Below are 13,194 nucleotides of genomic sequence, written 5' to 3' on the forward strand. Positions count from 1 at the left end.
TTACACTTACGATTAATGAAATTATGAAAAGAGTTCACTACTCATACTTTTATTTATTTATTTTATTTTATTTTTTATTTTTTTTTTGTATTGGGTATGGAGAATGAGGATTCGAACTTGAATCAATTGTAAGATCATTACACATATCATAAAATATTTCTAATTATTTTTATTTCCTTGCGCACGAAGCGCGATATTACAGCTTGTTAAGTATAAGGTTATTAGAATTCAACTCTACAAAATTAGAATTTTTAAGTCCTCATATACATGTTTAACACATCTTCATGTTTACCTTAATTTGGAATATTAAGATTATCATCATCAAGTGAATCATCTAAATGAGTGCTAGTATTTCATTGATAAGACTCATCGTCATATGTCCATTGAGTATAATTCTCAACAAACCCATAAAAAAATAACCCTTGCTTCACCTCTATTAATTTTTTAAAGTAATAATTTATACACTTTTTACATGAACATCAAATCCTGCCATTAGTATCAACATGATCTTTTGTAAGATCTAAGAAATGGTTCTCTCTTCCTTACATTTTTTTTTTCTCCGACACTGAATTTGTTTCTTTAATTGACATATTAGCTTGAACTAAAGAATTAGAATGAAGAACCATATAAAATAAACTTTTCCGTTAATCTTTGGCCGAATGCATAATTTAACTCTTTAATTTTGAGAAAAGAAAAATATTGTGGTACTCTAACTTTTAAATCAACGTTGTGGTACCTTGAACTTCCCTTCTTATAATAATCTCACACTTCCATATAATAAAAATAACAATTTTAAGTTTTTTTAGTTTTTATATGCAAAATATTGATTTTATATTTGTTTAATACAACTTTTGAAATAATATTTTTTAACTATTCAATAAGTATTTAATCAATCTAATTTTACAAATTGAGGTATTCAATGGATCAAATAAAATATCCAATATTATAAGTTGAAGTGTTTAACTGGTCAAATTAAAAGTTCAAACTACAGGGATGAATTGTAGAACCTAAAAAACAGGTATTGAGCCCTTGCTTTTTTGGTTTTATACGAAGTACATAGTTATAGAATCTTACGGCAAAAACGGGAGCCTTCTACAAAATATCAGATAACAAAAGTTAAAAGTGACAGTAGAAAATATCACAGCAACGGAAAACACAGCAGTAGTTTCTTGGTGCCAAAAATCTTAGTATAAAACGTTTCTAATAAAATCTCAACCACCTAACACTGCAGGCTCAGCATTATTTCTGTAAATAGTTTTACAGAAGGCACTACTTTTGTCGTACCCTTTCCACCGTATGCACTTCCTGGGAATTAATCAAAATGCAATAATGGGTAGAGAAAGTTCTTTTCTATTAAATGCCATCAAGAAACTTACAAGGTATGAACTTAAAACACAACCAGAACTTTCATGAATCTTTCACTCATTGCTCATAAAATGTGACTCTAGTTACACCAAAGCAATATTGACTTGCTGGGAGCAATAGGATTCAAATGTCCTACCTTTATTAGCAAAAGGTTATATTTGTATACTACATAGGAAATCCTTCAAGTTTCTTGAGCTTTAAGCAGAATCTTCGTTCTTCCTCCTTGTTCCACTTCCTCCGCATAAATCTGGTCTGTAGCCAGCCTCTAGGATCTTCTCTACCTCCTCAAATTGTAGGCCTTTTGTTTCGGGTACAAACCAGAAAATGCATGCAAGTCCAATGCAAGAAATCCCAGCAAATAGCAAAAATGTGCCCCCAGCGCCAAGATGCTCGGTTAGAGTTAAATAAGTTTCGCTCACTAAAAGATTTGAACTCCAGTTTGTCACTGCAGCTATCCCTCCACAAATGCCTCTATACCGTAATGGGTATATTTCGGAGTTGACTATCCATGGTACAGTACCCATTCCAGGTGCATACGAAATTATATAGAGTGCAAGAAGTACAATAGCAAGAAATCCAAACTTACTGGGGCAACCTTTCTCGAAAAACACACGATGTTCTGCTCCACATGCACTTTTCATGGCCTTGGTTGAATCCACGCAGGCTCCAGGATGGTACTGATAGCAGAAAAACTTGAGTCAGTCAAAATCAAAAAGTGCATTGGTTGCTAGTTCTCAAATTTTTAGATTATTTTGACCAAACAATGCGATTATACAACTATACTTACTTCACTGGCTTTATTTGAACAGAAAGCACAATCTACTTTCAAACAAGACATGCAGTTCCATTTTGATGCATCAGTTGCTTTCAAATATGTTGGACAAGTAGAGTTTGCACCAAAATGTGCAGTGTCAATTGAACTGATCTTAGGAGCATGCGCAGAAGCTTCCATAAACACAATAGACAAGGCCACAAGGAAAGTTATGACCCCAACCATAGAAACGAGCATTAGCCTTCTCCTTCCGTATCTGTCAATAAAAGCCATACTGATAACAGTGCCCAAAGCATTGAGGCCAGAAGTAATCAGAGAGAGTGCCAATGCCACTGAGTTTGAAGCAAATCCGGCAAACTGGACTATTGTTGGGGAATAGTACATGACTGTGTTTATACCCACAAACTGCTGAGCAACTTGAACTGTAATGCCTGCATAGAGTCCCCTGCGGACTACGGTGTTTGAAAATGCACTTTTTAGTTTAGCCATTAGGCTATCCCCTATAGCTGCTTCATCTGCCTTTTCTGCTTGAACAGATGCAGCCAAGGCCTTCATCTCAATTTCAACTTCATCAGCAGAATATGTTCTCTCCAAGATTGCCCTCGCTTCCTTCTCCTTGTTCTGATGAAAGAGGAAAATTAATTATTATCTTGCATGAAAAAACTGATTGAACTGATATAACTATTATTATCAAGCTAATAGTTAGAACTATCATTCAAGACCATATTAGCAGTGACACAGAACAATCTCCTATACGAAAAGCACATTATACTGTATTTTCCTTGCCCTAAATAAAGAGATGCAATGATATAAAGGGAAAAATATTGTTGAAAGACTAATTTAGAACCTGTCTATAGAGCCATCTAGGGGACTCAGGAAGTGATAGCATCAGCACGAACTGAATAAGTGCCGGCACGCTAGCTACCCCAAGCATCCAGCGCCAAGTGCCATTAGCCTGCCCATTTTGCAATATATTAGTACAATTTAGAAGTTCATAATTTCAAAGAAACAAGTAGATTTCATTTTCATTACCCTGGTGAAGGCAAGATTGATCAGGTAAGATAAAAATTGGCCCGAAGTAATTAGCAAACCATTTGTGCTAACAAGAGCCCCTCGAATTCTTGCTGGTGAGGCCTCTGAAATGTAAAGAGGAGATGTCATTGATGCCATTCCAACTCCCAAGCCAACAAGAAGTCTTCCCACAATTATAACCCAGGGAGCAGGAGCGATAGCCATGATTATAGCACCAACAAAAAATACAACATCTGCACATAAAATAGATAACTTTCTTCCAAACTTATCATTAATAAATCCACCACAAGCAGCTCCAACAATAGCTCCGGCAACAGCCATACTCACAATGGTCTCCTGCTCATTAAGAAATGAAATATTTAAAATATTTGCTCCTCTTTTCTGAAAATTCAGTATAAAATGTAGTTATGGTAGCAAACCTGTAGCCATGTTTTCTGGTTTACAGATTCGAAATCCTCACGGATGTATAGCAAAGCACCGGAAATAACTCCTAAATCCAAATCAATAAACAAAGTTAGCTTCATAAAACACAAAACAATTAGATTATTATTAATAAACATATTTAAGAGACGAGAGGATTGGCTATCAAACAGTTAACCTGTATCATAACCGAACAGAAACCCTCCAATACCAGCTGATAGTGCAAGCCTCATAATATATGGAGTTTTCCAGGCCATCCGCCAGCACTCTGTAAACTCCGTCTTGTCTGCTTTTGCAATACCCCCTTCCACCATTTTTTCCGGCTGTCAGAGATGCTAATTGCAGAAAATAAAATTGAGCAGAGGAACTCCTGGTGAATTCAAGAACAATCTGCAGGGAAACATTCAGAAACAGAGTCATCAATTATGTATTCAAAAACATAAAGAATAAAATATATATCAAACCAAAAAATTTAAAAGCTTTTCTTTTTTTCAAGAATGAAGCAGACAGCCATTTTTAACTGGCACAAGAATGAACCATAAAGATGTAGAACCAAAAATTAAAAAAAAAAAAAAAATCAATAGATTTGTCCTAATAGGAAAAGGTAAAACAAAAATTATATGACAGTGAAATTCCCTTGACTAATACTCCATTAACACCAAAATCCCATAAACAATTCCATAAAGATACCAAGATGATTAATTAATCTAGAGCTTCAGATTGATCAAACACTAGATGCTGAAAGCAAAAAAAGGATTGATCTCTTTCTTTTGAATTTTTCTTTCACATATTTGCTTGCCAAACAGCAGCATTTGCAATGACAGTGATTACTCAAACTAATCACAAGACAAGGACAACAGCCATAAAAATATAATCAAGGCAAGCCATATTATAAATTTTATAATCTAAAAATAGCAATAATAAAAATATAAAAGGCAATTATTCTTCATCCCAAAAACTGGGATGCCACGAAGAACTAAGAAATGGTTACATTTGGTAGCTTAAATAATTTTTAAACAAAGAAGGCTCAAAAAGAGAAAGAAAAGAGGAGAAAGAAGGCAATGTCTACACAAACTTTTCATGTCTTTAAAAGAAAAATAAAGAAAAGTTTCTACCTTTACAGATGATCTGTGGACCAGCTAATTCTTCTGAACATGCATCTAAAGTTCTTGCCTTTCTCTTAAATGGGGAATGGAAATGCAGCGTTCAAGAATCATTCTAGTCCTAAACTACATATTTGTAGACTGGAAGATAAAATCTTAATTAAATTTCCATTTAAGGATTTTATTTTTTTTATTAATTAGTTTTAGAGTTCCAGGTGAAAATTAAACATTGGCAAGTGAAAAAAGTTGATGAAACCAAAATCTAGGGGGAAAAAACAAAATCCTTAATTGGATGTTTGGATATGTTTGTGCAAGACTGCAAGAGTTTTGTCCCAACTAGTTTTCTTTTTATTTTTTATTTTGTTCAAGGAAATCCTTTGGGAAAATATTAAAAATATTTAAAACATAGAAAGTCAGTAATATTTATTAAATTGCAATAATTTTTCTGATTCCTCAATTAATGCTTATTCACGGGATCTGTAGAGTCGATATGTTTACCATTTACATGCATATTGTCAATTATATTAATATTAATTCACATTGTGGATAATAAGAAAAATATATTACCTCAATCTTTTTTTTAAATCCAATTTCTAAATATGTGGACCTCATCTATATTTTTCTCTATATATGGTAAAGTATTTTAAAAATAAAATAATTTTAAAAAATAAAGATGACGTTAATGCTTTTAATTACTTTATTTTTCTAAAAAAATTATTGGTATCCAAAAATAATAATTTGACTTTTCTAACCTTTCTTTCTTGAAACTCTACTTCCTTAATTGCAATTGAGGATGAAATTGAAATAAAAATGTATTCTTTTCATTTCTTAAGATGTTATGTAAGTCAAAATGTATTTACATACTAAAATATAATTATTTTTTCACATAGTTTTATTGTCTTGCAACCACGAAATTTTTTCACATTGTAAAATAATTTTTTAGAACTGACTAATCAGTTTTTTAATTTAATTATATTATTATAAGTATGAATTCTAACTTTGATATTTTAGTTTGCCCTATAGTATCTTATTATTGAATAAATTATAATTATAATAATATTAATCATTGACTAATCAGTTTTTCCAACTTTACTTTCTGTTGCAATTTTGGAAAAATAAAAATAAATTAAAAAAGCAATGCAATTTGTCTAAATACTTTTTGGTACTGAATTGTTAATTATATGTATTTCTCTAAGGCTATAACCTGTACAATTATTTATATAATGCATTTAAAAAAATTATAACCAAATAAATAACACAACTTCATATGATAATATAAGAATTAATATAAATAATATTTTTAAATTTTTAAATAAATAGCATCATATTCAATCGTTACAATTAGTTAATTTTAGCATTAAATTATTGATACAGATAATGTTATCCAAAAGTGAGAAAAGTTTTTGTTAGGGAGACTACCTTTTTCTAGATTATCTTCTAGCTCTTTAATTTACCAACAAAAAAATAAAATAAAATTTATTTTAATGATGCATTATTTATTTTACAGATTACACATTTCTTAAAATATTGATAATATGCTGAAATAATGCGATATTATTTATTTTTCATGATCTTTTTCTATAATTACCTTTTTTTTTAATATAAAAGAATAAAATATATTTCTTTCCAAATGTGATAGTCATATTTATCAATGTTAAACCTAAAATAATATTGAAATACTAAGATTTTCCTAAATAGGACAGAATATATCATATATGGATAGAATTTCAGCAATGGATACATTTAATTTTCTATGGATTTTGGCAAATACAGAGTTAATTCCTTATCCGTACTCTATCTCTGTCACGACCCATTTCCATGGACCGGACCGGCACTAGGACCTGGGTGGGCTTAAGGCCCCCGAAGCCCGTAGTAAGCCTAACTCATTTAAGTTCCACATTCTATTCATAATTATGGATTAAGGCCCATTAACTTATTATACATATGCATCCAAAATACAGTTCATATATTAAATCTGGACTTTCATTATGCACTTACAACCCAACTGGAATACAATTGCGGAACTCTACCTTTACATTTACATATTTATTTCTGTCATTAACAGTCTTCTATAATACGTATTTCAACTCCATAGGGCTTTCCTTTCTTTCTATTACCTGAAAAAAAATAGTAGGCAGGGGTGAGCGCCAAACTCAATGAGTAGGGTTAGATAACCCTCTCACCCCACACAATCACACAGATGCTAAAATATTTCTATTTGGACACCATTTAATTATATGATCATGCAATTTGTCACACAAATGGCAATACAACAGCAATCACAGTTATTATCACCTTCATATAATCACATCACGTGGAAATTAGTCAGTGGCACCACCTGAAACCCCAACGAGCCGTCCTCACACATGGCTCGCCCTCTCATACATGTGCACCAGGGAGCCGATCCCCCATACGGCCAACTGGTCTAATCCTCACTGACCAGTCCTCTCATTGTTTTTTTTTTTCATTCTCTCTTTTCTTTTCCATACCAACAGGAGGCAACCCGGTGGTCTCCATCCAATCTAGATCATCAAGTGCTCACAACAGGAGGCCACCCTGCGGGCTACAATCAAATCTAGATTATCAGGTGCGCAACAACAAGAAGCCATCCTGTGGTTTTCCTTACAATCCATATCATCAGGTGCACACGGGGGCGCCGATCTCCCATTTTCCCGGCCGACGGTCAAATATCATATCATATCATATTTAGGATCCATATCACATGGACCGTCCTCACAAACCCATGGTGGTCCACTTCATCCCAATTCCACACAAACAAGGCATAGTATGTTCATAGCACAAGTAATCAAACAATTTTTAATATCAACAAATAGTGCATCATAATATGGCAACTCAATAAATTAATGCATGATAACATTTAGCCGTGAATGCATGAATGCAGGCGGATGGTACTAGTTATCTAACACTACTCACAGTTCTTTATTGTCCTTTACAAGGACTGCCTTTTTAGCCACATGCTTCCAGCTTTTGTCCTCGCATTTTGTATTTTATAAACCTTTAAAATAAACAAGAAAATTCTAAATAAGAGTTTTAATTCAAAAACTTATATTTCACATTCGTTTATTTATTTTTGCTACCGGTCATTTAATTCACTTGTTATATATGCATATATATCTAGTTTCTCTCATTTATATAAATAACTATTCTAATTTATAACCTTTAGATAAAATCTCTAAATATTCGGTGAGAAATATTGTATAATGATAATGCTAATATTGTATAGTATTTCTTAATACCTCAAATTTTCGTCGTCACTACTTCTTAAGAATATAACTAAAATTCGGCAGCATTTCCTCTATAAACTGGACTATCCAAATTTTTCAAATTTTCACAAATCCACACACACAGTTCATCCATCGGGCAACTTCATATCCACTAATCCCGTCCGTCATAACCGTCATTTATTCGGTCACTTAATTCACATAATCCATTATAATTAATTGTTCTATAACTATTTATTTGTTAATAAAATTCCTAAAATTTATTATTAGCTAGGAATATATATATATATATATATTTTTTTTTTTGTACCAACCTTATAGTTATAATTAATATTCATAAAATATATTTAATAATATTTAATTTAATTTACTTAAATACTTAATTAAGTTCATTAATTAATTAATTCGGGATTTATTCAAAAATTGCAAATTAAGCTTTAGAGTGTACCGATTGAAAATCAGATTTCATTTCCGTCATCCGCGTGAAGAGGAGAGCATTCTGTCTCTTGAAGTCTCGCCGGAGTCTCGCCGGCCGGTCGCCGGACCGCCGCCGCCGCCGCCGTGCACGGTGGCCGAAAAATTTAACCTTCACCAAAATTGACAAACAATACATCATTTCATTCGTTTCGATGAGAGGATCACTAATATGTGTTCAAATCAAGGTGGGTGTGAACCAGTTGGCCGAAAATTGGCCGGAAATGTTCGATGGTACCCACTTTGGGTTTTCCGATTCCGGCCACCATACTCAACACCGTAACAGTCAAATGAAAGAAGGAGAAGAGAGGAGTCGATCGGCACCTACCTTGAAGTCTCAGGTCGCCGGAAACGGCGTGAATGGCTGAAAGAATTGCTACTATGGCGTCGCACCTTTCGATTGAATTTTCTCTCAATCCAGGCTCAAATCGCGCAAACCAAGGCTTGAATCATACTCCTTGCGATGAGTAGATATTTTTAGAGTATTTATTTGCCGGATTTGGTGGCCGGTGGTCGGAGAACGAGAAGAAAAGGGGAGGGGGGTTGTTGAGAGAGAAGAGCGAGAGAGAGACCACTGAATCTCTCTTCTCGTTTCTCTTTTCTTTTTTTTTTTTCTTTTTTTTTTTTCTAGAATTTTCTAATTGGTGGATGGGGTTTGGGTCGATTCGAGTCTGATTTGGTTTAAATCGTGGTTTTAGCTTGGTTTTTCAATTGGTTTATGGATTTTTCATCTGGTTTTCGAAAAATTAATTTGATTTTTGGGTCCGGTTCAATTTATTTGATTATTTTGTTCAGTTTAGTAATATTTTCTCAATTTATTCATAAAATATTAATACCAAAGATATTTAATTTTAGGCTGATTAATTTATATAGTTGTTACATATATATAGACACATTTTTAATCGATTAACAATTAGTGTTCCATTTTATTTTCATCGAAATTTTAAGTATTATCCAAATGAAAATTCTAAATAATATGTTTTTGGGCTTGGGCCCAATTCGTAAAACTTTGGGCTCAATTAGAATTACTCGGTCTTAACAGCCCATATTATCATAAATCTGGATTTTTGATTTAATGAAAATTCAAAAGTTTTGAAAATAAAAATCCGGGGTATTTCAATCTTCCCCCCTTAAGACAATTCGTCCTCGAATTGAAATCTCGTGGGAAAGAATAAGAATGGATGCATGGGGAATTTTAAAGTCACAAGAAATTGCTTCCACTACCAAGGAGACAGCTCAAAAGCGAAAATACAGATCGAGGAAAGGCAGTGAGTGGGGTATTCTGGTTGTACTTCTACCGCCAATTATCATATTTAGAATAATATTTCGTTCAAGCTACATAGTACCACCTAGCTGAAGCTTATAAGGAGTTTTATTATATTAATCTTCAATACTATCATCGTTCGGCTATTGGAATCTTTAGAAAATCGCTCATTAAATAAACATCTTTCAATAAAACCGAGTTTAGCAATAAAGGCGTAATAGTAATAATGTACATTTTTCTCAAGCTTATTTACTTTCATTTGAAAATTAATTTCTTACGCAGAACAATTTGACATTCAATTTATTTATAATAAGAATTGATTCATTTAATTTCCATATGTTATGACTAAATCTTTTCTTAACCAAAGTTGAAAAACTGTTACTTTAATCCAAAATTTTTAAGAAAAATTATCTTGTAATTCCCGTTGTCTATATTGTCGCAGGATTATTCAAGATTACTCTATCAGTTCTTTTTATACAAGTTCAATTCTTCTTATAATATATTTATTGTACACTAGCGCAATAATTTAAATAACTCATTTACTAAGCATATCCTTACACTATTAGTTATCTTACTTTATAGGGATCTCCACACTTTCTATCTAATCGTCGTACTTATGTCTAACACTTATTCCTTACTTTATCTTAACATTTATCATTAAAGTTGACTTTCATAATAACCTCTTATTTCACCTATGTTGCTTGTTAATTCCTATTAAGGATAGTGAAACATGCTTATTAAGTATTTCATCCACTTAGTTTCGTTATACTACAAATCATGATTTTTCATGGCTTATCCGATCACCATCATTTCAACCTAATATTTATTATTTCAATATCAGTTCATAAATCCCGACCTAACGCTGTCTTACAATTTCGACATCACACCAATTAATTAGATACCAATAACTCAATTTCTTTCACCAAATAATGCGTCAACTAAATAGTTTATTCGTTACCATGTGAAATTTCAGTTTATACTTTAATTCTAAGATAATAGCAAGGCCCTAATTCATATTTATAATACATAAGCTAATTGTTTAATCTTCCATCCAAGTTTTCACTTATAATATCATCTTATCTATTTCACCCGTCTTTAGTCCATTAGTCTTTTCTTATTTAAGTCTCGCAAGATATTAATTCATCTTATCATCTCTAATTTCTCAGGTTAGCACAAGCCTACATACATCTCGACTTAATTCAGGTCTTTCCTCCTTTTGCTAACACATCAAAATTACCTGACGATTCACTTCACTAGATTCCTCTATTCTCTTTTCTGTAAGGATGTAAATTTATTAATTCTAATATTTATCGAAGAGTTCGGAGAAATTAATTGCCACATGTTTCAATTGTGTTTTATTAACATATCTTTTAACTCCAAAACATCCCCTAGAGTTGAATAATTTTCTTATGATATGACAAACTTCCCAAAAGTTTAAATTTAATTATCAAGTCTATCTAGTCCTGATCTATCACAATTCCTTATAATCAAAAGGCATAGTACTAAAATTTCGATTCTTAATATATCTATTTCTAAGTTTCACTGGTCTGTATTTCTTATTCCCAAGTTATCTCATATCAGACATTTCATCAAATGTGTCTACTAAATATTTTTGAGCAATTTAAAAGTCTTTATTCACTAATATTTCCAATATACATTGTTTCACTGATATAAATTGTTAGATTAATCGTTTATTTAAAAATTCGACTAATGAGTTGACAACTAAAGCCTAGGTTGACCATCCTATGGGTAACTGACTAAAAAAAAAAAAAAAAAAAAAAAACAATTTCAAAATAATTTTCCTTTTTCTACTTTTAAAAATATTGGCATGTCACTCACACATGACTTTGAAATTCTTATAATAAAAATTTGCATTACATTAATTTCATTTAAATACCAATATCAATCGCAGTATAAAAATATTTTCATCAAATTTGAAAATCAATACCCACTGTATTTTTGAAAACCTTTTGGTATTTTACAAAAATCAATTGTCTATCTCCACGAGGACAATCCTTAAGTCATCTAGTTCAAGTCTACTATCCCATATTTCATTCCAAGAACATTCTAATCTCCATCTTTACTGTTGCTTTCACTGTTACTAGTCTATCAAGTAAATTGATCCACACTTTAAATTTTTCCAAAAGTTATTATTATTATTATTATTTTATTTTATTTTTATGTTTATTTTTTTATTATTATTATTATTATTTATATTTATATTTATATTATTCTTATTATTGTTATTTTATCTTTATTTATTTAGTTATTTATTTTATCATCATTTTTTTTTATATGCATATTTCTTACATCTGAATATATATATATATTTTACTCCTTTCCCGATCTATTTCTCATTATTTATCCTAGTATTTCACAGTAGATAAATTAGCTGACCATATTATCATCATCGGCTTTACTACTATTGAACATCCCCTAGTTTTATTCAAATTCTTTAGATATTTAATTCATTTTAATCTTTCTTTTATCCTCCATGTGTCCTCATTTAAGTCTTATCTTAAAAGAGCTTAATTATGGGTACATGAATTGTAAAACCATCATTCTACACACAATTGAATTCCATTCTAAAGTCATTGCTTCTTAAATGTCCTTATTCTAATTCTTCAATCTCTACTTCATCACTATGAGTTATCTTTGACCTTTATCCCTTTCCAAATGTTATTAAATCTTTATTTCATTCTATTTAGCACCTCGATCTAATTTTCGTACTTAATTCTTTAAAGCAGATTTTATATAAATTTTCTTATACTTAGATTAATAAATAGTATTAGTCCTTTCTACATAACTCCCTACCTAGATACATTAAATTCCTTTAGTTTATTAAGTTTTCCTACAGCATCCAGTTCCTTTCCCCATTCATTTCCCAAGTTATTTCATCATCTTCTACATTCATTTTATTAGAATAGCTTTATGAACTTAGTCTAACCCATTAAGCATCCTACATGTGCTAGAATCTTAATTATATCATATATAATACACTTACTACAGTTTCACCTTACTACATTTTTTTTTATTATTATTTTTTTTAGTCCTAATGTAGTCCTCGGGATAGACAATATGATAAAAATAAATAAATAAATAAATAAATCAAACATACAATCATTGTAAATAATTTAAATTGTAAAATCAGATAAATTTTTGACATGCCGACAAAACAATAAAAATCAAACAATTAATTGCAACTTCAAAACAATTTCCAATAAGCAAATAATAAAACATTTTTCTCGAATCAAAGTTCAAATAAATTCACTTTCATATTGTCTTTAAAACTTCAAATTCTTTTCCAAACAATTTCAAATAACTTTCGAAGCAGTGTCTCTTGTCGAATCAAGGTGTATTGGGTGATCAGGCCATTACACCAATTTTCAACTGATCTTCTGCTTCAAAATAAATGGAGGGAATTTAGCAAAACTCAATATTTATTTTATAAACGTCAGTTACCCAGACCTGTTTATACTTCACTATTATTTCTGTACTTTTAATTCTCGTCCTAAGTTTCAT

At 31.3% G+C, this 13,194-nt stretch overlaps 1 protein-coding gene and 1 long non-coding RNA gene across 3 annotated transcripts; both read right to left on the minus strand.

Moving 5' to 3' along the window:
• Window positions 1–1,184: 1,184 nt before the first annotated feature.
• INT4 (inositol transporter 4) lies at window positions 1,185–4,978 on the minus strand. Of its 2 annotated transcripts, none has more exons than XM_012218636.4 (7): window positions 4,705–4,978; window positions 3,768–3,979; window positions 3,589–3,659; window positions 3,170–3,505; window positions 2,985–3,092; window positions 2,153–2,758; window positions 1,185–2,042 (listed from the first exon to the last, which is right to left on the minus strand). In XM_012218636.4, exons 2-7 carry the CDS (start codon window positions 3,901–3,903, stop codon window positions 1,563–1,565), a joined length of 1,737 nt encoding a protein of 578 aa, XP_012074026.1. In that variant the 5' UTR covers window positions 3,904–3,979; window positions 4,705–4,978; the 3' UTR covers window positions 1,185–1,562. The 2 variants fall into 2 exon arrangements, with proteins under 2 accessions (XP_012074026.1, XP_037496287.1); XM_037640359.2 differs by lacking the exon at window positions 4,705–4,978 and adding an exon at window positions 4,280–4,564.
• Window positions 4,979–6,637: 1,659 nt separating this feature from the next.
• LOC149498414 (uncharacterized) lies at window positions 6,638–9,023 on the minus strand. The gene is made up of 4 exons (XR_016319412.1): window positions 8,737–9,023; window positions 8,383–8,520; window positions 7,627–7,708; window positions 6,638–6,809 (listed from the first exon to the last, which is right to left on the minus strand). It is a non-coding gene; the product is annotated as an uncharacterized LOC149498414 (long non-coding RNA).
• Between the last annotated feature and the right edge of the window lie 4,171 nt (window positions 9,024–13,194).

Source organism: Jatropha curcas, chromosome 2 (assembly GCF_041381405.1).
Source record: "Jatropha curcas cultivar XTBG-Jc1 chromosome 2, XTBG_Jcur_1.0, whole genome shotgun sequence".
NCBI lineage: Eukaryota > Viridiplantae > Streptophyta > Magnoliopsida > Malpighiales > Euphorbiaceae > Jatropha > Jatropha curcas.